Here is a 25,578-nt window from a genome sequence, read left to right as displayed (position 1 = left end):
GGAGGGAGAAGAGATGGGGAGAATGGAAAAGACACACAGCAAGTTCTGATATGAAAGATATCAAAAAGATGCCTTTGCATGCCGAAAGAAAAAGGAACATGACATAGGAAGACAGTCACAGGCCTGGCCAGCCTGGGCTTGAGTTCCTTTTATGAAACTTCCTGACTAAGTATCTTACTGAGGGATCACACCTTTAACATCACTGAATTCCTGTTCTCTCCATCCTTGCCACCTAACACAGCGCCCAGCCTTGACTTTCACCATCCTTGAGTGTTTCTGCCTTCTCCTGAACCTCTCTGCGGAAATGCAAGTTTCTTTCAAACTAATTTATAAGGGTTTTCTGGATGGTATCATTCATTTAAAAAGAGAGAAAGAAAAAAGAAAAGCTTCCAAGTGTTCCCTAGCTTCTGTCACAGAAAGGTAAAATAATGTCTTACTAAACATTACTGCTGCTGTAACGAAACACCATGACCAAGGCAATGTGGGAGGAAAGGGTTTATTTGGCTTACACTTCCACAGCACAGTTCATCGCTGGAGGAAGTCAAAACAGGAACTCAAGTAGGGCAGGAACCTGGAGGCAGGAGCTGATTCAGAGGCTATGGAAAAGTGCTGCTTACTGACTTGCTCACGTGGCTTGCCGATAGCCCAGTCTTGTGGAGGCATTTTCTCAATTGAGGTTCCCTCCTCTCAGATGACTCTACCCTGTTTTGAGTTGACATAAAATACATCACTCTCTTTGTCTTTGAAAGACCACAGATCTTGACTCAGATTTCTGGCACAATTTAGTGTTCTTGCCCTCTCACTTTGGCTGGAATCAGATGGCCTTTCCACCCTATGTTCCCCTTTTCTCTGTTAAAAGTCCATCCATTCTTCAAGAATTTCTGCAGGCCGATAGATTCATCTCTCTTGACTTTATTAGACTTAAGATGTCCTCTTTTATACATGACAGTAATTCCTAATGAGAAAGGAGGAAAGAACCAAACATCTTGATTGCTTAGGAGCTTTCCCAAACTCATCTCTACACCCTGGAACTGCGGTACCTGCTCCAGTGCTCAGTCCAGTGCAGGGGGGCATCAAACCCCTCATTCCAGGTATGTGCGGTCGTGCTATGTGAACTTATTAACTATACAATGTATCCTTTTCATACACATAACCATGGTCATTATTCTTGGCCTATATGCTTCTTAAAAATACGACAGTGCTGGTCACACACTTGGCACCATGCCGAGCATACCAAAGGCACTGTTCATGAATAGTGAATGTTCAGGCACACAGGATTTTCCTGGCCCACTTAGACATTCCAAGTGAAATTGAGTACGAAAAGAAACTCACATGTGTGAGTCAGAAAGTCACATGTGTTAGACCTTAAACAGTCTGGTCCCTGAGAAGCTGTAAGAGTCTCTGCTAATTTGTTTTGAGCATAGAGCAAGGTAGAAAAACAAGCAATAAGCTGTTGTCATGTGATTTTGCTGAGACTTGGGAACCAGAGTTTCTTAAAGCGGGATCTTGGACCTACAGTATTTGGTAACTTGTTGAAAAATGCAAAATCCCAGATGGGTGTGCCATCACACTCCTATAATCTGAGGACTCAAGAGGCTACAGCAGGAGAATTGCCCTGTCTTTGTCCTTTCGTGGATTTAAAGGCAACCTGGAATATTTCTCAGTTACTCACCTACCTCAAAGCTCACCTACTCGCCTCTACATCCACCAGGGAGATGTGCCATTAGAGGTGTCGAGGTGTCATTTCATATAACATATATGTCTTACCACTTTACATTTAACTATAGAAAGTATCTTGAGTTGTGTGCATGTATTCACATACCTTGTCCTGACACAATTCATGTCATTGGCTCTTGGGTGGCAGATCTTCTCTGACAGCCAGTACTTCCAGCCCCATACTGAGCTCATAATAAGTGAGAGCCCCAGAATAGTTATATACTAAGGCATATTTTCAACAATATATAGTCAAGTATAAATTTTATTTTATTTTATTTGTAAGATTAATATAATTTTGAATGTCAATACAATAGATAATAAATACTTTCAAGTAAAATTCACCAATGTATGTACATTCTCATTTTTTAATACCTACTAGAAAGTTTCCAGAAAGATTAAAAAACCTCCAAATATCATATATCTAAATGACCAATTCAAATGTATAATTTAGTACATTTATTCTATTAATTATAATTTACATATTTAATAGTATATTTTAATTGATTCATCCTTTTACTTTACTAACAAGTTTTGAACACCTATTTTACAGCAAACAAATTTCTCTTAGAAACATAAAGTTAACATACAGTGGTACATGTTTGACATGTAGGTGTATTCTTTTTCTGTTAAGGGGACTTCATGCAAATATATTTCCCACAGAATCAGAAAGTTTACAATGGTACATGTTTGACACGTATGTATATTTTTTTTTCTGTTAAGGGGACTTCAATTTGAGTGCCAGAGGTCGGCTTATTTGCAAAAATTTAACAAGTTACTACATGCATATATTTTCCCAAAAGTGACCACATTTGAACACAAGGGCTATTTTGTTTACATAGAGTTTAAAATGCAGTTGAATACATTCTTAGATACCTTATATAAGGTTAGGATTTGTAGTAAGCCATTTAGCACCCAGAGCCCAGAATTAGCCTACTGAGAGTTGAGTGTCCAGATGAACAGTGTAACCACAACGATCAATGTCTTATTCTATGACTGCAACTCTAGTCACTTTGTTTAATACTCAAGTGTGACAGGCAGAAGATTCAACATGGAAATTACAAGCAGTTACAAGTACTTGCTACTTGCTCTGTACAGATGAGAGGAAGCCTGCATACAACCCATATCTCTGTGACATCCATGATGACAATGGCCTCTGTTTTCTCTAATGGTTATAATGAGAACGTTTACTTCCTATTCATAGATGTGTCTGAATTTTCAGCAAATACAAATGAACAGGAAACATTTTGAAAGGATAGATGCTCTTTTCAAATCAGTTGCACACAACTTGTTAATTTGCCATTTTGTAAAGATTTGGACATCTCATGCACTTTGCTGTGAATACCAGCACATTTTTTTCTATACTGAGCTCCTAGAGGGGTAGGGGGCCATGCCCACAAGCTGTTTATGTAACTACACTTGAAAGTTCTTCTGCCTTTAAAATCTTCTGTAGAAAGGGTCTCTCTTACACCAGTAGCTCCTTGAGGGATGACCTCACTACCCATTGCTTTATTTACATTTTTTCTTTCATTTGGAAACAGTCTAGGTGCCAGGTGTCCAGTGAAAGAGAAAATACTAAAACCAAGATACTACTGCAAAATGGAGCCTGTGAGCTCTCGAATCTCATACCCTTCCCTTCCAATGAGAACACTGGGACCCAGCGGGCCACTGGCTCAGTTGAGCAAAGCATGTCTGGGTGTCCAAACACTGCCCTGGTCACCAGCACCTGAATCCTCCCTTCATGTCTGTCTGTGGTAGCCCATGTGGGTCAGTTCTTTTATGTGAAAAGAGAATCCTATGTGTTTTTTGAATTTTTTTTTTTTTTTTTTTTTTTGGGTTTTTCGAGACAGGGTTTCTCTGTGTAGCTTTGCGCCTTTCCTGGGACTCACTTGGTAGCCCAGGCTGGCCTCGAACTCAGAGATCCGCCTGCCTCTGCCTCCCAAGTGCTGGGATTAAAGGCGTGCGCCACCACCGCCCGGCTGTGTTTTTTGAATTTTACAAGAAGTTCTCCCCCCCCTTTTTTTTTTTTCGGGTAGTTCTTTGGGCCATCCTGGGAGGTCAGCACAGATGTGGAGCCTGGAGTGAAATTAAGGAATGGCAGTTAGTACCCGAGCTTGCGTTCCTTTCCTCCATGCCAGACTGGAGAACTTGGTGTTTCTTTGCTGTAGAATGGGCCTTTGATGACTGCTCAAGTCAGGTTAAAATAGTGCAGAGCATAGAGTGACAAGCTTCAGACACCAAGAGATGCTGAAAGACAGTGTGGGAGAGAGCCAGTCTAGGGTGACCACGGGCATGTGCTACGTGGAGGAAGGGTGGGAGTGTGCCTGATGTGACCCCAAACCATTTCTTGACAATGCTGAGTTGAGTCAAAATAAGACAGGGGGAAAGAGTCGTGGAGATTTTTCACAAAACAAGAAGCAAGATTTGTAGCACAGAATTTTATGTCTGAATAAGCCCAAAACTATGATGGATGGAAAAATAGGGAGTTAAGGTTGATCCTCAGACAATTCTAAATATAAGCTACAAATGAGAAGCATAGGATAGGAGAGCTGTATGGAAACCTGTAGCAAGTAAAACAGAAGTTTCAAATGGAAAAGATCTGGATGCCTCTCTATTCCTGAAAAGAATGCAGAGAAAAACAAAACAAAATAGCCACTCCTGGTGTCATAGACCTCCACAGTGTTTCTTTCGATAACAGTTCACCCAGGATATTATACATCTCATAAGGTCACTCATCAGGCCAGGTAGAGGATGGTAAAGCCTCCTAGAAATGGAATGGGAAGTAGAGAAAGAGTAAGATGTTAAAAGATACGTGTCACAGACCATTCCCACGATGGAGACAATCCACATGTGCATAGTTTTGATACACAATGAACACAAGTTTTCAAAAAAGTTTGAACAGCAGAAGAGATAAAGGAGAATACATTTGAGATCCCTAGAGACCTTGCTTATCCTCTGGCTGAACCTAATTGACTGAGAGATGAGAGCCACAGAGAGGAGAACGTGTTTAATACCTGCCAAAGAGCCTACTAATTAGTCTGAAGCCATGACAACAAATGATCTCTTTAAAGGTCCTCCGCATCTCTTGGCTGCGGAAGGCATAGATCAGAGGATCAATCACAGAATTGCACATGATGAGGATAAGGTACATGTTGAAGTAAGACATAAAGCAAGAACAATAGATGTTCTGGGGGCAGGAAATCATTAAGATGAGGTGAAGGAAGAAGGGAGACCAGCACACAATGAAAACCCCCAGTAGCATGGTGAGGGTAATAGCACCCTTCATGCTGGTCCTTTGCCTCACAGAACTATATCTGGGGGAAGCTGCTATGCGCTTGACGTGGTTCCGTGCCAGAAGGAACATGTGTATATAGAGAGACACCATGAAGAACAGCATGGTGAAGAACATGGAGATGAGGCAAATGATGACATACTTGGATTCATAGTAAACGATGAAAACAATGCCACAGCTTATGCAAAAAGTCCATATGCACGCAATGATCACCCCCGAGCGCCTCGCTGTCATGATGTGGTGGTAGCGCAAGGCATAGAAGATGGTGACGTACCTGTCCACTGCAATGGCCAACAAACTGCACATGGAGGCCACAACAGAAATGCAGATCATGGAGTCAAACACATTGTCGATGTGACGCACAAAGGTGTCTGCTATCACCAGATGTTTATTATTTATCAAGTATATGGTGATGGTCTCCCAGGCATTTGACATGCTCACCAGCATGTCAGCGACTGCTAAACTTCCCACAAAGAAGTACATGGGTGAGTGCAGGTTTTTGTTTTTCACTATGGCCCCAATGACCAGGATGTTCTCTAAGAGGCTGACAAGACCCAGAGTCAGGAACACCTCCACAGCGATGCCCATGTCCGCACAGGCTGAAGACATGTTCTTGGCATTTGGTCCTGAATTGTCCTCTGTGGCATTCGGAGTAAGATTCAAGAAATGCAGTTGAAACGAGGAGCTCATGGCTGGAAGAAAACGGCTCCACTTCTTAGCATCAAATGTACTGTTAAGACAGATGTGTTTGTTGCTGTGTTATTATGATCTCAAGAGCGTAAGAGTATACAACACAGACCACGCTAGCATGTCAAGAACAAGTACACAGAAGAGGATGGGTGGATAGATACAACATACTGGAAGCTGGACCCTGGTTCACCTCATCCTGACCGGTGTTCCTGGAGCCTGGAATTCCATCCCTGTAACACACAGACATAATGTTCTCGCAGGCCTCTGCTTTCATTTACTCATATTCTGTCATTCCCGAGTTACAGGAATAGCTTCCATCATCTTTATGCCAAGCACAGCTTCTCTTTCCATGTCTGATTTCCTGGCCCCTAAGTCCACTTTCAGAGCGTCCCCTGAACCCTATCAAAACTCCATAAAAGTCCCAGCCAGTCTCCAGATTTTCACATGACTGGGGCTATTGCATCGTATTTTGCTTAAGGGAGCCCAGATTTCTGAAGACCACACAGACCAACATTCCCTGGAGAAAGGCAGGTGGATCTGTCTTCTCACTAGCCAGAGCTCTCCACAAATCCTCACTGCATACTCTCCAGGGTTGTAACAGACTGCAGCAAAGTGCTTGCTTAGCTTGAGAATAAACGCAGTTACTGCCTCCAATACATAAGCTTACTTGACAGTATGTTAAATAGAGAAAAACAACAGTACTTTCCCCTCAATAAATATTTTCCTTAAATTCTAAAAAAAAGAATCTGAATTTCATTGAGTCTGACTGCTAATTTATATGTCCCACATGAGCACAGTATGAAGAAATGCCTATGAAATGTTAGAACAAGACACACTCAGAGAGCTGTTGTATTAGCAATGAGGTAAAGCTATTGGATTGTAATCATTTGCAAAACATTTACACCTCAAAGGTATGGACCCATTCCACTGTTGCTTTAAACATCATACCCAGCTGTTTAAAATCTCCCTGCACAAGCTGGCTCACCCATTCTGTTCTCCTCCATGCAAAGGTAGGCATGATTTCTCACTGTTTCCAGGCGGTTTCTGGGAAATTATAGAGTTGTGTCTGTTTCCCCGGCTTTGGTCTCGCATCCGGGCCAGGCGCCCTCACTGACGCCTCACTCTGCGAGAGCACCTGATCTCCACCAAAGCGGACCTCAGCAAGAGAGCAGGGCCATCACCAGCGCGCAGTCGCCTCCCAACCTGACCTAGCACCTCACCATTCTGCCTTTAAACAGTCTACTCCCGCCCAGATCGCCGCCTCTCTGACCTACTGAGTTCAGGTCTCCAGCTACTTGCTGCCACCGGCAAGCAGTCTAGGAGTCGTGTTTGCAATGCCACCTAGTGGTCCACCTTAATAACTCTTAGCTCTGTGACAAATCTTTTTTTTTCCCCCTTAGGTGCACACAGATGAATTTTCCAGCTAATGATTCTCTTTACCTCTTCCCCTCTCTTCCTCTAACTCACTGATTAAATACTGCCCGGCTCAAATGACCTGATCCGCCCTGTTCTTTGTCTTTCTGGGACAAAGTGGTTCACTGGTGTGCCTGCTACTCGTTCTTTGGAAAAGTCAGAGCTGGTGTGCCTGCTACTCGTTCTTTGGAAAGCTCTGGTGAGACTTGGCTACAGAGAGAGAGAGAGAGAGAGAGAGAGAGAGAGAGAGAGAGAGAGAGAGAGGGGGGGGGGGAGGGGAGGGGAGGGGAGGGGAGGGGAGGGGAGGGGAGGGGAGGGGAGGAGAGGAGAGGAGAGAGGAGAGAGAGAGAGAGAGGAGAGAGAGAGAGAGAGGAGAGAGAGAGAGAGAGAGAGAGAGAGAGAGAGAGAGAGAGAGAGAGAGAGAGAGAGAGAGAGAGAGAAGGAGGAGGAGGAGGAGGAGGAGGAGGAGGAGGAGGAGGAGGAGGAGGAGGGAGGGAGGGAGGGAGGGAGGGAGGGAGGGAGGGAGGGAGGGAGGGAGGGAGGGAGGGAGGGAGATGGGTAGAGGGAGGGCAGGCGGCCCAAACTGAGGTTATACAGCAAAACCCCGTTTCCAGCTCTGGGAAGCACTGATGGGATCTGACAGCTGGCAGCCCAGCTGAGGAGCTCCGTGCTTTGGCACACCACGGTCTCTGTGAGGAACATTTCACAGCCACCAGGACTGGTTCCTTCAAGTTGCTGCTGAGTTTAAACTCTATTATAACTTGAAACCAGGCATGATGATACTTCCAGAATTGTTCTTTTTTGCTCAAGATTGCTTTATCTAGGATCTCTGTACTTACATACGAATTTTTTCTTAATTTCTGTGAAGCACATTACTGAAAATTTTATGAAAATTGCAATGAATCTGTACAATGATTTTGATATTATAGCTATTTTCACAAAATGCTGATCTGTGAGCATGAAGGTCCTTCCATCTTCTAGCATCTTCAGCTTTTTTCTTCAGTTTTAAATGTTTCATTACACAGGTCTTTTACTTCCTTGTTTAGGTATATTTCAAGTTTTTGTTTTGTTTTGTCTGTTGCAAATGGGATTGTTTCCCAGCTTTCTTTATGGTATGTTTGTTACTGACATACAGGTAGGCTGCTGGTTGTGATGTGTAAACTTGCATCCTGCCACTTTGCTGTGTTTTTTTCTTATCCAAATTCTTTAGGGTCAAGATAATTTTATTTCTTCCTTTTTATCTGTATCTTTTTTTATGTGTTTATCTTACTGGTCTCATTGAAGTCTCAAGTATATGGAATAAGTGTGGAGAAAAGCAGTTACTTACTCCTCTTGGTTTTCGTGGAAATTCCTTAAGGTTTCTGCTTAATATAATGCTGACCGTAAATTTGTTGTATATAGCTTTTATTATGTTGAGGTAGTTTCCTCATATTCTTAGTATCTTCAGACATTTTACTACGAAGATGTAGGGTTTTTGTCAAAAGTCTTTTCTGCATCTATTAAGATAATTAAGTGATTTGTCTTTCAGTCCATTTATATATTACACATTGATTTATACAGTGACCCATCCCTGTATTTAGTGATAAGTATTTAGAGGACAGTTTGAAACTTATCCATTTAGAATACTAGCAGTCAGTCATAGTAGGCCCATCACCTACTCAGCTATGGGTTCTTGACACAGGCATGAGTTGTCTTGTGGAGCAGGCTCTATATGCAATCAGAAAGTAGTTGCCTACCTTGTCACATCTATGCCACTATGGTACCAATGGGCCTATCTTGCCAAGCTGGTTGTTACCATAGTTTGCAGGCCTCTCAGTGGGGTAAGAACGTTGACTGCTTTTCTCCCCCAGGAGTGGTGCACCGCACCCACTACCCTACGAGAGCTAGCCAATATAGATGAAGCTTCCAGGTGGACACTGGCTTGCTTTCTCCATATTCTATTACTTGAGTATGTGATGTCTTCCACATGATGGAAATATGATGGTCTTATCACCAAGTTCTACAGACAACTAAAGCCATGGCAATGACTTTTAAAGGTTTTTTTTTTGGGGGGGGGGGAGGAAGGGCGTTCTGTGAGACTCCACTGACCAACAAGTAGAAAAAAGGCAGTACAAACCTGTCACTGGGCTTTTTGTATGATAGCCTATGGCATATGGGAGCATTACCCCCCTATATATGGTAACCCCATCTAAACTTTTATACATGTGTGTGTATATTTAAGAAGTTTATACAATAGTTGGTTCCCGTGTGGCTTTTCTCAAAGGACTTTACAGTTAGGCATTCCTGGTTGTACTCGCTCCTCGATCCTGCCCTTCCACCCCTCACCCCACTAACATTTTCTGCCTCATTATTCCTTTCCTTCTTTATGTTACCTGTGTTCTACCGTCTCTTTCTCTTGAATCCCATACTCTAGCTTCCTGACTTACACAGCCACTCTGATCTAAGCACACACATCTAAAGAAGCTAGATCCACATATGAAAAAGTACATGCAGTATTTGTCTTTCTGGACCTGAATTACCTCACTCAGAATGATTGTTTCCAGCTCCATCCATTTACCTGCACATTTTGTTTCATTTTTCATTAAAGCTGAATAAAATTCCATTGTACATATATATCACATTTTCATTATCCATGCACTAGTTGATGGACATCTGGGATATGCTCATTTCCTGGCTATTGTAAATAGAACAGCACCAGTGATGAGTAAACATCTCTCTATAGTCAGGTATATACCCAGGAGTACTATTGGGTCACATAATAGATCTACTTCTAGTGTTGGGGAGACACCCATACTGATTTCCACAGTGGCTGCAGCAGCTTTCACTCCCAACAGTGAATAAGTATTCCCCTTACCTCATATCCACACCAGCACTTGGTGTCATCTGTGGATTTGATTTTAATATTAGTCAATTCCGGCTGGGGTAAGATAAAATCTCAAGGTAGTCTTAATTTTCACTTTTGTGACAGCTAAGGATGTTGATTATTTTTAGAAATTCTTGGTTTTTCGAGACAGGGTTTCTCTGTGTAGCTTTGCGCCTTTCCTGGAACTCACTTTGGAGACCAGGCTGGCCTCAAACTCAGAGATCCGCCTGCCTCTGCCTCTCAAGTGCTGGGATTAAAGGTGTGCGCCACCACCTCACAGCTATTTTAAGAAATTCTTAACCACTCGTATTTCTTCTGAGAAAAGAGTTGTCTGTTTTCTTAGTGTTTAGTTTTTTTAGTTCATTGTATAGATATTGCCCCTCTGTCAAATTGGAGCTTGTTTATTTTTCCCCCATTCTGTAAGCTGCCTCTTCACTCAGTTGATAGGTTACTGTACAGAAGTCTTTCAGTCTCCTAAGGTCTCATTTGTCAACTGTTAGGTCTTAATTCCTGCTATAGTCCTATGTACACGCCCATATTCCCTCCTTTCCCTCTAACAGATTCAAGTTATCAAGTCTTACGTTGAGATCCGTCCTAGTTGGGTTTTCTACTGCTGTGAAAAGACACCATGACCATGGCAACTCTTATAAAGGAAACATCTAATTGGGGTGGCTCGCTCACAGTAAACTCTGGGATGAAGCTCATTTATCACGGTAGCCGATCTTTTGGATGTGTTCTAAAATTTGGTTCACACATCTTCTATTGAGAATTTTTGCATCTATGTTCATGAAGGAGTTAGCTTGTTCTAGAATTTTCTTCTTCTGTATGTGTGCTCATCTAGTTTAGGCATCTGTGTCATTCTGGATTCATAAAAAGAATTTGGAGGTATCATTCCTGTTTTGTCTTACGGACTAGTTCGACAAACATCGGTGTGAGTTCTTTGAATATCCAGTGAAGTCCTGTGGGAAATCCATCTGGGCTTGGATTTCTTTGCTTGTTTGTTTTGGATGGGAGGTTTTAAAATGACATTTCAATGTCATTTTTCTAAATCTCTTCTTGGTTTAACTTTGGTAGGTCAGATGCATTAAGAAATTCATTCTTTTAGCTTTTCCAACTTAGTAGAATCTGAGTTTTGAAGTGTGTCCTTACAACCCTCTGGACTTCACTGGTGTCTCTTGCAACACCTCATTACCTCTATTCATTTGGGTGTTTTCCTTAGTGACACACCTCCTCCAAGACCACACCTTTAACTCTTTCCAAACAGTTCCACTAACTACAGTCTAAGTATTCAAATCTATATTTGAGCCTCCATTCTCATTCAAATTATAGCTGATGTTATCAAGAATGTAGGAAACTCTGGAAAGCTTCTGGGTGGCTGTCAATAAATATATGGTGCATGTACTATGGTCCTGCAATCTTATTCCTAGTAGGAAATATATAGCTATGTGCACAAAAACTCATTTGCTAAATAACTGTGGTAGTACAGTTCCCAAGCTAGAAATGAACCAAAATACCATTGGATAATGTTGTTTATTCACACAATGGAATACTGTACAATCATGAGAACAATTTACAACTGTTGAGAATAAGAATCTCATGAACACTGACAAATGAAAGCCAAAGAATGTATTTTTAATTTCATTCATGTAATATTCCAAGCCAGATGAAACTGGATTTTTGCTTAGAACTGGATGGGGACAGTTGAGTAGAAGGGAGTCTCCAGCTTCTGGCTTATGAATTCATGTATGTTCTGTCTGTGAGGAATCCAACTGCCTGTATAGATACAATACTTCAATAGAGTTTAAACCAGCAAATCCATAAAATTAGGCCTGCCTACTTAACTCCTACTAAAGCAGCATTTCTGTATCTTGCACTGATACATCCAGAGTAAGGTTGGGGAAACACCATCACCCGTAGTGCATAACCAGATCCCACAAGGCTGGTTCAAGGACCAGGTCTCCATACCATGAAGAGGATATCTATCTCTGTTTCCTACCAGGACACCCTATTGACTGGAGCACCTAAGTTAAGGTGCCTCAAGAACTAACAGCTCAGGCCGCAGGACTCCCGTGTTCCATTCTTGGAAGTATGTGAGGGCAGGAGTGTAGACTCACCACAGGATGGGAGTGTTATGTTGCTGTGGTCTTGAGAAAATCTGTATCCTCCCTCTGCCATTCAGTCACCACACAGGCCCATCACTCTTAAGGGACTGCTCAGTCAGAGCCTTCTCATACTGAGGAGAGTCAGTCTGTAAGGTGTATGAGTCAGCTCCAGCAGGCCTGCGGCTCTCTGTACGTTAGGCCACCAGAAGGACTGGCAGGGACCAACAACTCCTCACTTTCTCTCCATCAACACTGTATACACTGGAGTGTTTCCCTGAGTAAATTCTAGACCCAAATAATTCCATGTCAGCTTTTTAGGTCCTACTACAATGCAGATTTGTCCCCGAGCCAACTATCTCCAGTTCAAGTTGTGTCATTCTCACAAATGGCCCACGTGGTCTTCATTTCTACAGATTTATTTTTATTTATGTGTCTGCATGCTTGTGCATGTGTGCAGGTGCCAGCAGAACCCAGAATAGAGTGTTGAAGTCCCTGCAGCTGGAATTACAAGCAGTTGTGAACCACCTGATGTGTGTGCTAGGAACCAAACTCCAGTCCTCTGAAAGAGTAGCAAGCATTCTTAGCCTCTGAGCCATGTTTCCAGCCCCTGATCTTCATTTTGAACTCAACCTTGGAGGATACCCTGTGTGGCAGGCCTGGGAGTGTCTGAACAGCTCCTCAGAACCATTCTTATCACTGAACCAAAACAAGGGACTCTTCCTGGATCCTGTAATGAAGCCACGACTTTCTCATCAGACACTACAAGTCCTGACAAAATTAAACATGTAGACTCCAGTATGCTGGAAAAAGCCTCATCTGTTGATACAGTGGAAAAGGCCACCTTCCCATTCTCGTCCTCAAGAATTCATCTTGAGTCATTTAACTTCAGCAAGTAGTGTAGGGGTGGAAGCTGAACAGATAAGAACACAAAAGGAAAAAGGCAGCTGCTTGACCTGTTTCCTGCAGGGTGGCCTCATGGGAACTCTCCTATGCCTATGACAGTAGGTGTAATAACTACAGCCCATCTCAGACCCAGTCCAGTTCCTTATGACTCCTCAGCAAAGGGCCTAGGAACTCCACATTTCTCTTCTTGTTGATTGGACAGCCATCAATTACTCCACCCTTTGAGGAATTCTTCTCTCCTAAAAACAACCCATGGAATGGAATGGAAAGGACAGAAAGACTAAAAATTGATGCATTATCTATTAACTGAGATCATGAATTGTGACAAAGCTTTCCCTACCTGCCAAACCATTCAAATACTTAGTACCTTCCCCAGAAATAAAATGAGCCTAAATTTCTAAGAGCAACAACTTTCATCCCCACACCCCAAACCCTGCACTAAAGCTACTCTCTAATACTATGAGCAGTGACAATGTATAAACTGATTATGCTTTCAATTTTTTAAATAATTATTTTTATTTTGTATGCATGAGTGTTCTGCCTGCATGTATGTGTATATATATGTGTGTATATATCTACACACACACACACATACACACACACACTATGTGCATGCCTGGTGCCCATGGAGACCAAAAGATGGTGTCAGATCCCCAGAAACTGGAGTCAGAGACAGTTATAAGCTACCATGTGGGTGCTGGCAACTGAATCTGGGTCTTCTGTAAGAGCAGCCAGCACTCTTAACTGCTGAGCCATCTCTCCAGCCCCGAGCCTACTTTTAAAGCAAGTACTATAGAGTGTTACAGAAAGCAGGATCTTTGTAAATTGTCCTTTAAATAAATGAATTTTAAAAGAATATATAATTGTATTTGCTCTCAAGTTTTTTGATGCATCTAAATGCTGTCAAGTTTCTTAAATGTAAGACAGCAGGTCACACAGGCATCAGTTCTAGAAGTCAATTCTATAACTCACAACTTAATGACAATTTTAATGATTGTGAGAGAGCAAATAAATATTTGGAAGGCAGCCATGCCAACCTCTATACCATTAATGCCTCAACAAATGCATGTTTTAATGACGATTAGACAGTGGGTTCTGCTGTGTCAAGTATCAACGCTGGAAGAAAAGAACATGGGCTGGGAAGGAAACAGCATTAGTAACTGGGATCTCTTAGTGGTGAGGATCCATCTCCAGTCTACCTGTTTCCCTTACTGCGCTACTCCTGTTGCGCTTGCATATATACATGTGAAGAAAATATGGAACAGGATTATGACATGGCATTTTCACAAAAGCTTAGGAAAAGTGAACCATGGAATCATTGTCCAATGAAGAAAGTTCAAAGTACCTCAATTAAATCTCAATAGTTGGATATATTAATTGCTATGGTAGGAAATTCTTAACAGAATACCAAACCATTCCACAATTTCTCTATGCTGCCATCTAAAATTTTCTATAGATTCTCAGAATTTCATGGTATTAGCAAATAGTTACTTTATTGAAACACAAAATCTAGCCAGGTTAAATCCAATTTTAATCTTATAACTTTAGCAATATATAGTGAAGACTTACATTCAAATGTATAGAACACATCTGGAAAAACACTGTAACAAAACCTCGAGTGCACGGTGGCGAACTAGCACTCCTTTGCCAATTCTACAGCTGCTGTAAATTCAACTCTGTAAACACACTCAGCAAATCACAGCACTGTGGAGAGGTCAGCTGCTCTGAAGTGCTCTGTTATCGTTTTCGAAGTAGAGGGAAACAATTCTTAGAATATCACTTAAAAATAGGTCTTAAAGATGAAGCATTCTTATATACATGCGCGCGCACACAAACACACACACACTGCTAACCTGTCACAGCAGTAAATGTCAATTACACAATGGACTTTCTGGCAGCATCCTCCACATTTAGAACTTACTATTCAAATAAACAAACAGCTGTCACATGTATCTGAGATGGTTTGCTCCATCTGTAGGGATGGAGTGCTGTTCTGAGGCAACTAAGTGCTTACTGCTGTTTCTCAAAGGCAAAAACCAAGTAGATACCTAAAGAAGAAATAAGAGAAGTCAGAGTTTAGTTACTCATCTCATCAGGGAAAATGTTCTCAAGCAGCATTGAGAAAGAAAAACATCATTCATTCTCTGAGGTCTATTATTTGAGTGGTTTTGGAGTAGATATAGAATCACCTAAGTATATTTCAAAACAAAAATCTTCTTAGCCATTTAACACCACTAAGAACGCTAGAATCGGATTTCAGATACACAATCTGAAACTCAATTTCTGAAAGTCTTGCTCACAGTAAGGACTTCTATGAGGTTATGATTAAGAGAATGGGAACTCAGTCAAGCAGGTTAGTTCTGTCACTTAGCCCAAGCCTTAAACTGCATCTCCTGTGATGCCATAATAAATAGTCAACTCCTATGTTTGTGGAGATTACGTGAATTACAACAGATGACACGTTTAGAGCAGCATCAGATACTACTGAACACTCAATAGTAATCAGTATTAGTACTTCTCAGATTTTGCTGGTTTGATAATCTACCTTTAAACTCTCCATCTACCTTCCCCTCTTCAGCATTTAAATTGTCTGGCCATATTTATTTGTGTTTGTTTCTTCCACTAAACTCTAGAAGGTAGACATGTTTGCATTTTAATCCCCTGAAGTCCTTTCATATAATTCTGTAAGTCAACATTCAATGTTATTAAATAGTGTCTCTGATTACTACTTTTGCCGTCAACATAATCAATAAACATTTAAACGGACAGCAGGAACGTGCTCAAGTTCCCAAGACATCCGTGTAAAAGATTAGGATCCTTCTATCTTAACATTAAGGATCTGCAAACAAATGGAAATCCTTCACATCACTCTGCTGCAGAAGTCCAGGACTCTGTACGATATCTGCCACAAGTGTGGATTAGCCTCTGAAGACACCAGTCTCGTGTCAGGATGTGTCTGTATACCATCTGTTTCCCCTGCTCACTCTTCTTTGCTTAAGTGTTCTACAGACTCCCTTTACTGTCAGCATATGAATGGCTAAATAAAGTAATATCCATGGGAGTATCCTACAGCCAAGGAATTCAACAGGATCCTGAGGTGAAGACAGAGGCAGCTCCTTATTAACAAACATGGAATGAAAATATTTATGTATGTTCATGAATGTATGTTGAATAACAGCCTACAGATACTTTCTTTTGTCACTGTGCAGATGTACAAGTGGAGATTTTACATATATATAAAAATATGTGGGCGATAGGTATTTTAATGATCAGCATAAGCACAAAATATATCAGAAAAACTCTAACATTTTCAAGTCTCAATGATTTCCTTAAAATAGAATCACTGAAATTGTCAGTTAGCTGGATGATATACTCACTTGTAGCTTCCCATTCTGACTTACTTAAGGTTCCCTAAAATTATAAAAGAAAGGAAGCTTTAGATTCAATGCAGAAGTAAACATAAGCTTATTGTTTAATAGAGGATAGGTGGCAAATCCTGTAACTTCACTATAAAAACACATACAATGCACATAACACTATGATATACACATCTAAAAACAATCAGTAAGATTAACTTTCTGAAAAATATTAAAGACATAGTCTTAGTTTATATATTATATTATATTATATTATATTATATTATATTATATTATATTATATTATATTATATTATATTATATTATATTATATTATATTATATTATATATTCATTGTCCATAATATTGGGAAGTAGCAAATGTTTTAGCAAGAAAATACAAATTTCTTTATAGGAAGAAACTCACTGCTGAGTTGTTGTTGAAGGGGTCATAATAACTGAAACAAACATCTAACTTAAATCGATAACTTAAAAATGAAAAACATTGTGTTTTACCAAAAGAACCATAAAGTATGCATCATAAAATAAATTTCACTTGCCAAAAAAAAAAAAAAGAGAAAGAGAAAATTTCAAGACAGTAAGTAAGGTATGTGCAGCTTTGTACAGGCTACGTACTGCCTTCCTAAGATCTAGTGTCAGTTCTAGGACCTAGGAAGTTTGAAGAAATTACAAGGGAAGAATATTCTAAGATATTAAGAGAAATGTGCTATGAAAATGTCTGCAATTTTCACTGGGACTGTTATGGCTTGTCTTACCATCACATACTGAATTTTTTAAAAGTGAAAGCCTGCCTTAAAAAAAAGAAAAAAGAGAACAAGAAAAAGCCAGGCAGTGCTGGCGCACGCCTTTAATCCCAGCACTCAGGAGGCAGAGGCAGGTGGATCTCTGTGAATTCGAGGCCAGCCTGGTCTACAAAGCGAGTTCTAGGACAGATAGGGCTGTTACACAGAGAAACTTCATCTCAGAAAAAGAAAAAAGGAAAAAAAAAAAGTGAGAGCCTGCATAAAGTCAATACAAATGAAAACATACTATTCTCCCATCCTCTAATTTCACAGAGCTTGGAATTCTGTCTCTAGAACACTGAAATAGCAAGGAATCTTACAAACCAAGCCTATGATTTTTCCCCACCCTTAGCTGCCTCATAAAAGCTCTCTATGCTACTCACTGAAATATATTTTATGTTCCACAGCACCAAAAGTTATCACAATTTAGGTGAAACAGATTATTATTTGCCGAATTTGTAATCCTTAAGTAAGCCCAAATATTGTAAACAACTGAAATAACCTCCATACACACATGCTCCTTTTTCTGACTTTACAAGCTGGAAACTTACCAGAGGTAACCTTACTTGACTGTTCTTCATGTACTCTGCTGCGTGTGCATAGTCACCAACCTTTTCAGAGACAAGTTTGGAGCTCTCATTTGCAGGGTATGGCTAAGGAAGCAAATGCAAATTCCAGTTAAGAGATCTCACTACATTTATAGAAGTTTGACAGAGTAAATCACTGAAACTATAAGAATAATCCTTAAGTATTGTTTCACAACTGCACATTCTTTCTTTCTTTTCAAGATTTGTGGTGTGTGTGTGTGTGTGTGTGTGTGTGTGTGTGTGTGTGTGTGTGTAGGTGTTGGTACCCACAGAGACCAGAAAGCCCTTGGGGATCTCCTGAGGCTAGAGTTACAGATGGTTTTAAGCCACCTGATGTGGGTGCTGGGAATCAAACTCAAATCCTCTGCAAGGGCAGCAAGTGCTCTGAACCGCTGACCCATTTCTCCAGGCCCTATACAGTTTTTACATAACAGAAAAAGGCAGAAGAGGGAATTATCTCCAAAATGTTGGTCACTTTCTATCATAATCTATTTACAGCTTGGACGGACTATATAATTTAATCCTCAAAAGGGGTCATTTAGCAGAAAACACATCTTCTTGACTTCTGTCAAAGGGCTTTTCCTGTTATAATCTAAATTTGTTGAAAAAAGGTAGTGCTGTAAATTGCCTCAAGTGCTATGTTTAATTCATTTTAAGCAATATATCCTATACTATAAGTCTTTTGTCTTTAATATTCTAAGAAACCGGGCTGGTCGTAGCCACTTTAAAACCTAGGTTGTCCTAAGAAACTTACATGGGGATGATGTACAAATGTCTACTTTACTGCAACCCCCACCCCTTTTTTAGGGTATGTGTAAGTGTAGGCCAGAGGTCAACCTAGGACGAATCATCCACCTTAGTGTTTGAGGCAGGGTCTCTCACAGTTCTGGAGCTTGGGGGTTAGGTCATCTCTGCCCTACGATTACAAACCCCATCAACTGTGACCAGCTACTTTATTGGTCTGGGGCTCTAACTCAAGTCTTCCAATGAGCCATCCCCCAGTCCCTTTTCCTTTTTCTTTATGAACATTCTACTGTATATTCAGATGATGGAACTAAAGCTATTTATTTGCTGTTCATGCTGGTGACACATGCCTAGAATCCCAGTACTCAGGAGACACGGCACTGCCAGTTCTAGGAGAGCTTAGATGTCGAATGTCATTTCTTGAAGGGGGTAGGAGGTCTTATTTACAGGCTTACAGCACAATGGGAGGACCCCGGAGGGCAGAAGTTCGCTACTGATGTTTTACAATCTTGCATCTAAGCTGTTAATGCCCATTATTCAGGATACACAGACAAGGAACTTCCCTTAAGCATTCAGGAGGGAGAAACCTACCAGGGAAATAGCATTGGGAGGATATCAAGGTCAAGGTCCGTAAGCAAGGCAACAGTTACCCAAAACAGGGGCCAGGGCCCTGCAGGTCCCCCTTTTATTAAAAAATGAGCTTCTGACTTGGGTTGCGTGGGACGTCAGCAGATCACCTTACCCATCATGAAGACACCTGCCCACATTCTTAATTCTTAAAGTACAGGATGGATAGCTGAACAGTTTATTAATTACAGGTTTCAAAAGTCAATTAGTATTTTAAGATTCTCCCATTTGACAATGTGGGGGAGTAACTACGGTTGAAACTTGAACAGAATGACAGCTACCCATAAAACTGAATTATCTAACAGCTATGTGACCCTGAACCATACTAGGCTGCCCATTTCTTAAAAAGTGATTGTTTTGCTTCTTTCATGGGTTGAATACAATAAGCAAGACAGGCTAGGTTTCAAGCATTTAAGAGAATATTCTAAGTTGATGGAGTTCACACTGGTAGCCCAGCATTCAGGAGTGGCAAGAAGACTGCTGCAAATTTGAAGGCCATCTCCTCTATACAGTGAATTCCAGGCCAAGTGGTAATACAGAATGAGACCTTGTCTCATAACAAACAAAACAAAAACAAACAAAAAAAAAAAAATAAGAGAATACTCTAAATGAAACATCTTAAATAATGCATGACTATATTCTGCTACTCTATTATTTTAACAAATAACACGCACACTGAATACTTTACATAGCCTTAATAAAAGGAAAAGGGGCAGCAGAGAGTGACTATGCAGTGTCTCATTGCTGCACTGGGAGAGCAGGCAGTGACTGTGCAGTGTCTCATTGCTGCACTGGGAGAGCAGGCAGTGACTGTGCAGTGTCTCTCTCTCTCAATACTGCACTGGGAGAGCAGGCAGTGACTGCAGTGTCTCTCTCACTGCTGCACTGGGAGAGCAGGCAGTGACTGTGCAGTGTGTCTCTCCCACTGCTGTACTGGGAGAGCAGGCAGTGACTGTGCAGTGTGTCTCTCACTACTGCACTGGGAGAGCAGGCAGTGAGTGCAGTGTCTGTCTCTGTCTCTGTCTCTGTCTCTGTCTCTCTCTCTCTCACTGCTGCACTGGGAGAAGCACAGGAGTCAAGAAGCCTTGGCCTTAGTATGTAACCCACCAGAGAGTCATCACGGAACAAATTCCTCCCTGGTATGAGCTTGCCGTAGATCCTGGCTAGGAGGGCCCTAAACCACTCTAGTCATAAAGAGCTGTTCTAGATAGGGAGATCTTGATTTTTACCCAGTAGGAAACATGCCTGTCACAGCAGGAACATGGGTACTACAGGTAGGCATCTAATAGGTAGAGGTCAGGAGTGCTCTGAATGTACTACCAGAGCACAGAAGAGGATTCTTTCCAGTCCACAATGCCAATAGTTCTGGGGTTGAGAAACCTTGTTTTAAAGTAGTTCTACCTAGGAAACAGAATTTGATAAGAGGACCACTCATTTATTCACCAAGTGTTTACTGAACATCCACTATGGAAGTCTTTATCTGCCTCCATCCTTAAAGGTAGAGTATCTACAGCAACTATAAACTACACAATACACCTAACTACACAATGTTTGAAGAACTCTGAAAGGAGCCCAAAATACCAAACAAATTCACCACATCCTAGAGTGTCTATACTTTTTCTGTATACTTACCTCCAGGGCCTGCATTCGTTTTAAGAGCATTTTGTTTTCATTGTTCTTAATCTTCTCTTCATAGAATTCCCGAAATGTTTTTTTATAGATTATCTTCATATTGTACTTCTTAGCCATTCTGTCCAAAAAAGATTAATGGAAAGGCTTTCAGATGTTTGTAATTTCTTTTTAAAAATTATTTCATCAAATTTATGTGTGTGTGCTTTTGGGTGGTGGGCAGAGTACAATTTGAGGGTACTGGTTCTCTCCTTCCACAGTGTGGGTCCCAGGGACTGAACTCGAGTCATCATGCTTGGCAGCAAGTGCCATTTCTTGGGTCCTTTAATTTCATAGTTGACTTTATAAGTGAGAGCAGTGACATCTGGGTTTAACTAGAAAGAGTACTCTTTACTTATGTTGAACAAAAATAAAAATGGAAGATGAGTAACAACTTACATGCCTATGAAGAAACAAACATTCTAAATATCTATAAGCTGCAGACATGTCTTCCTTTAGCGTTACAAATAGGTCATGGAACAAAGGGCCACATAAGAGCACTTTTCTATCAGCTCTACTTTATTTACTTCCCCACATCCAATAATGATGTCAACATCTTTCTTAGAATATTCCTTTTTTAGCTGGGTGGTGGTGCACATGCCTTTAATCCCAGCACCTGGGAGGCAGAACCAGGCGGATCTCTGAGTTTGAGGCCAGCCTGGTCTATAGAGTGAGATCCAGGACAGGAACCAAAACTACACAGAGAAACCCTGTCAAAAAAAAAAAAAAAAAAAACCCAAAACAAAATAAAACAAAAAAAAAGTAGGATATTCATTTTTATCTCCTGTATTCTCTGGTAAGATAAACTTTTTTTTTTTTTTTTTTTAAATCAGAAGTCTATCTTGGACGGCTTCTTGCAGATTGTTTACAGGTATTTCTTTAACTGTTAAAGTTTTGAAGCTTGCTCCAGAACCTACTTACTTCGCTGTACCAACTACATGGAATGTTGGAACCTGTCTCCAGCTTTCTGTGACACTAATTAACATCACTGCTCATTAGCTATCATCCCTGGATGTGTCAGACACTCTCTAACTTCTCGTCTTCATCAATGCAGTGAATTCACCCTCTTTCTTCTATACTCCCTGTGGTCAATACATCAGAAAGTTCTCTTTCTCTTACCCACAACATGTCTACTTCAAACAGCTCCACTTCTCCCCACATCCATTCACTGCCAGCCTGCACCAATCACTAGCACCATCATGCTGTGCCCTGCTTCCAGTCCTACTCTCCGTCAATGAACTTCCCAGGCACAGCCAGATTAAGCTTTCAAATATACAAAGCTGGTCCTATTACTAACTATCCTTTGCAGTTCCCTTCACTGGGCTCCAGGACATAATTCAGAATCCTTGCACATGGTCTCCAAGCCACTCATTTCTAACGTGATACTGCTGCCTTTAGCAGCTAGTCTTTGGTTCAGCCTGCTAGTCTGCCCTCCTCTTCTTAGCTCAGCCTCTATGCCACTTCCTGAGTTTTGTAGGAACATCATTTCTGTCTTCTACATCCATATCCCATTCAACTTAAACATTAGTCTTAACAATTCTCTTCCTGGAAATGATTTCAGGGAGTGGGGAAAGGGGGAAAACATACAAGACAAAGCTCAGTGGGAGGGGGCAGGTGAGAGGAGAAGGTACGAGGCATGGCAGAGGCTCCTGCACTTGTCCACTGCAGAAGGCACACACAGAGACTGGGTTGTTAACCGAGTGAGCCTTTCTTGGAGAGAAAAGCATGAGTATAGATAGGTACTTCTTTTATTTAAGGCAACTCAATTATAATAAATCTCCTAGACAAACAAGCCACTAGAAACAAAAGCAAGTTATAGTCGAGAAAAAAAAGGGAAAAACACATCATTACAAAGAACCCAATTTGAGCAATTTGAATGGACTTTTCATTCAATAAGTTAGAGTATTGTTTAGTTTCTTGATTAAATGGCAAGAAGCCATTTCAACCTCACCATTTTTAGACTGAACATTCAGATCACCAAATGCATGCACAAACACATCAGGCCATAGCCATGGGTTTTCTTGTGAGACTATTATGTCCTTCCTTCCTTCCATCCATACTGAGCCTCCACTGACTCAGCCCCAGGAAGGAGGAATACAAGCAGGCTTTCTCGGTGTGACTCCTCAGCTCCCCACAATCAGACACTCTCTTCAGTTCTTGCCCCACCTGTGACACATGCTGGTAAGATCCCTTCTCCACTTCCTCAACTCTAGAACCTTGCCCAACCACTGGCCTACACTTCCATTAGTGTTTAGGTATCTCAACCACACCTGAACTGTCCAGGACCTCACTGAGCCAATCACACACACTGACTATAATTAATCTACTGAAAAACCTGTATTGGAATCACCTGAGCCTCACAGTCAAAAACTAAAACAAGTATTTTAATTAACAGACCTGGACGTTCCTGCCTAAGATTAAATCAACCACATTTAGTTAACAGAAAAATCAGAAACACATTCCCACTCAACATAGGCAGACTAGAAACTCTTATCAAACCCACAAGCAACAAACTAACTCCAGATGACCAATCCCATCACAAAACACAAGCAATAGGAAAAGGCCATGAGGATATGGGCAATACTAACTGGACTTAATCGGTTACTTAATAATAATAATGATAATAATAATAATAGAAAAGGAAAATAATTTGTGAGGAGGATATGAGAGGAATATGGAAAGAAGTGAATATGGGGAGGAAGGGATGGATTTCATAACTGTAACTCTTACATGAAATTCTCAAAAAAATTTAATGAGATGAAAACAATTATATATTAAAGCAAGAATCTATGACTTTCTAAGTTTATTATGTTCAAGCAATTTAAGTAGAAAATAATGCTAAGTTTGCTTAGCATTAAACAATAGTTTTCACTTTATCCTTTTATTTTTCAGAGTCTACTAAAACTATTAATTTTGTTAAGCAAAACCTTCAAGCTAACATACAAAACAAATGAAAAGTTGAAGGGAAACATTTTTCCAAAGCTGAATGATTTAAAATAAAAAGCACACTGATTTAAAATTTCAATTTTGTTGGCAGCTTATATCTACAACACTGTGTTCAGTATTTTAAAGTCCTGCCATGGCTTCATTACTTGATTTTCTCTTCCCTCCCCTTCCTCTGGCCCCAGCTCTCTACTTGCTTCCATTGTTTTGGGACAGTCTTAACTGTAGCCCAGGCTGGCCTCCTGTATCAGTCTCTTGAGTGTGGGACTACAAGGATGAGCCACCAAGCTAGCACAACTCAAGAAAACCTTATGTGACAACTTGACAAGGTGACTGAGTCTAGATCAAAATAATCACCAGCTAAATCTAGGTAAGTAAAAACCCTCCTGCTTCTTCAGTTAATATTCAAATTAGAAAACGTTTGTTTTTAAAAAGTACAAAATAAAATTTGGTCATGTGTATATAGTCTCAGATCTAAGTTGGCTTTTATTATATTCGGGTGCAGGGAAATCCTGCAGATTAATGTGTCTGTCTGTCTATTTATCAGTCTGTCTATCTCACAAGGTCGTGAAGCCACAGGATAAAGTCCAGACTATCAATTTCTCCTGTGCTTGCAGTTCACTAGAATTCTTAGGAATTAATGTGGACAGGAGGAATATAGCCAGGAATCATGACTTTATAATCAACACTGTAGGAAGCTGGGCATGGTGGTTATACGCCTTTAATCCCAGCACTATGGAGACATAGGCAGGTAGTTCTCTGTGTGGTTCAAGGCCAGCCTGGTCTACATAGCGAGTTCCAGGACAGCCAGGACTACATAATACTGTGTCTCAAAAAAAAAAAAAGAAAAAGAAAAAGAAAAAAAAAAAAGGAAAAATAAACAAAATAACTACTCCACAGGCAGTTCCAAAGCTATACTGAAACACAAATTTTGATAAGCTCTTTCAAAGGGAGGATCTTAGACTTTCTCATTTTTATATTATCAAAGTTGTGTCTGCTACCTGAAGGGTCAGTTACCTTCTACCTTGAGTAGAAGTGGCTGACTCCCTTCTCTTAGGAAAGAAAGCTATTTAAAGTGGACACCATGAGAGCTGGAGAGATGGCTCAGAGGTTAAGAGCAGACTGCTCTTCCAGGTCCTGAGTTCAATTCCCAGCACCCACATGGTAGCTCACAACCACCTATAATGAGACCTGGTACCCTCTTCTGTATACATAATAAAAAAATAAATCTTTAAAGTGGACACCACTTCTGCAGCCAAGGCTTTTTCTTGGGGTTGCATTTAAAATACAGTATGAATAGCAGCATTGTCCCCTTAGGAGAAGGGGTGAGGGGAAAGAAAAAGCAACAGATCAAGACATTCTTACTCAGTTAGCAATGGAAAATAGACCAAGAATTCAGGGACATCCACAACACCTTCCAAGTTGAAGTCATATTTGCAGCCAAATAAAGGATAACTTCCTTTCTTCTGGAATTTCACAGTGTATATTTCATTTCCAAATGATTCTGTTTCCGAAGCTTCAAGGCGTCTTCTATTAGGGTTATTCCACAACCAAAATAAAAGAATTATGATTAACATTTTTGATCCTATCAATCAAATCATGCAAGTGAAAAACTACATGATGCAATTTTTAAAGGTATCTTACTAATTTTAATTGGATTCAAGTTACTTACATCAGTTCGAAGCTATTGGGAGTGGTACCAATAAAATAGCCCCCAGGGTTAAGCCTTTCACAAGCATTTCTAAGCATCATGTCAGCCTGTTCCAAGGACTCAAAGGCATAATGACAGGCAAACTGACAGCTGCAGATGTCAAAGCGCATTTCTGAATCAAGGAATTTTTTAACCAAAAGTTCCTGTAACAAATGTAAATGGGT

At 40.7% G+C, this 25,578-nt stretch overlaps 2 protein-coding genes across 6 annotated transcripts in view; both read right to left on the bottom strand.

Moving 5' to 3' along the window:
* Positions 1–1,072: 1,072 nt before the first annotated feature.
* Mc5r (melanocortin 5 receptor) lies at positions 1,073–11,333 on the bottom strand. Its single transcript, XM_076555413.1, has 3 exons — positions 8,436–11,333; positions 6,681–6,851; positions 1,073–5,735 (listed from the first exon to the last, which is right to left on the bottom strand). The coding sequence occupies exons 2-3, from the start codon at positions 6,785–6,787 to the stop codon at positions 4,721–4,723; spliced, it is 1,122 nt and encodes a 373-aa protein (XP_076411528.1). The 5' UTR covers positions 6,788–6,851; positions 8,436–11,333; the 3' UTR covers positions 1,073–4,720.
* Positions 11,334–11,482: 149 nt separating this feature from the next.
* Positions 11,483–25,578, bottom strand: part of Rnmt (RNA guanine-7 methyltransferase) — a 28,206-nt gene continuing 14,110 nt past the window's right edge. For all 5 annotated transcript variants that reach the window (XM_076555408.1, XM_076555409.1, XM_076555411.1 and 2 more), the window contains 6 exons: positions 25,376–25,557; positions 25,069–25,233; positions 20,725–20,842; positions 17,686–17,787; positions 16,354–16,387; positions 11,483–15,024 (listed from right to left, as the gene is read on the bottom strand). In XM_076555408.1, coding sequence (XP_076411523.1) covers positions 14,987–15,024; positions 16,354–16,387; positions 17,686–17,787; positions 20,725–20,842; positions 25,069–25,233; positions 25,376–25,557 — 639 coding nt within the window. In that variant the 3' untranslated portion in view covers positions 11,483–14,986. The remainder of the gene's footprint in view (positions 15,025–16,353; positions 16,388–17,685; positions 17,788–20,724; positions 20,843–25,068; positions 25,234–25,375; positions 25,558–25,578) is intronic.

Source organism: Peromyscus maniculatus, chromosome 19 (assembly GCF_049852395.1).
Source record: "Peromyscus maniculatus bairdii isolate BWxNUB_F1_BW_parent chromosome 19, HU_Pman_BW_mat_3.1, whole genome shotgun sequence".
Lineage (NCBI taxonomy): Eukaryota > Metazoa > Chordata > Mammalia > Rodentia > Cricetidae > Peromyscus > Peromyscus maniculatus.
The sequence above is the reverse complement of the archived record's forward strand: the minus strand, read 5'-3'. Positions and strand labels throughout refer to the sequence as shown.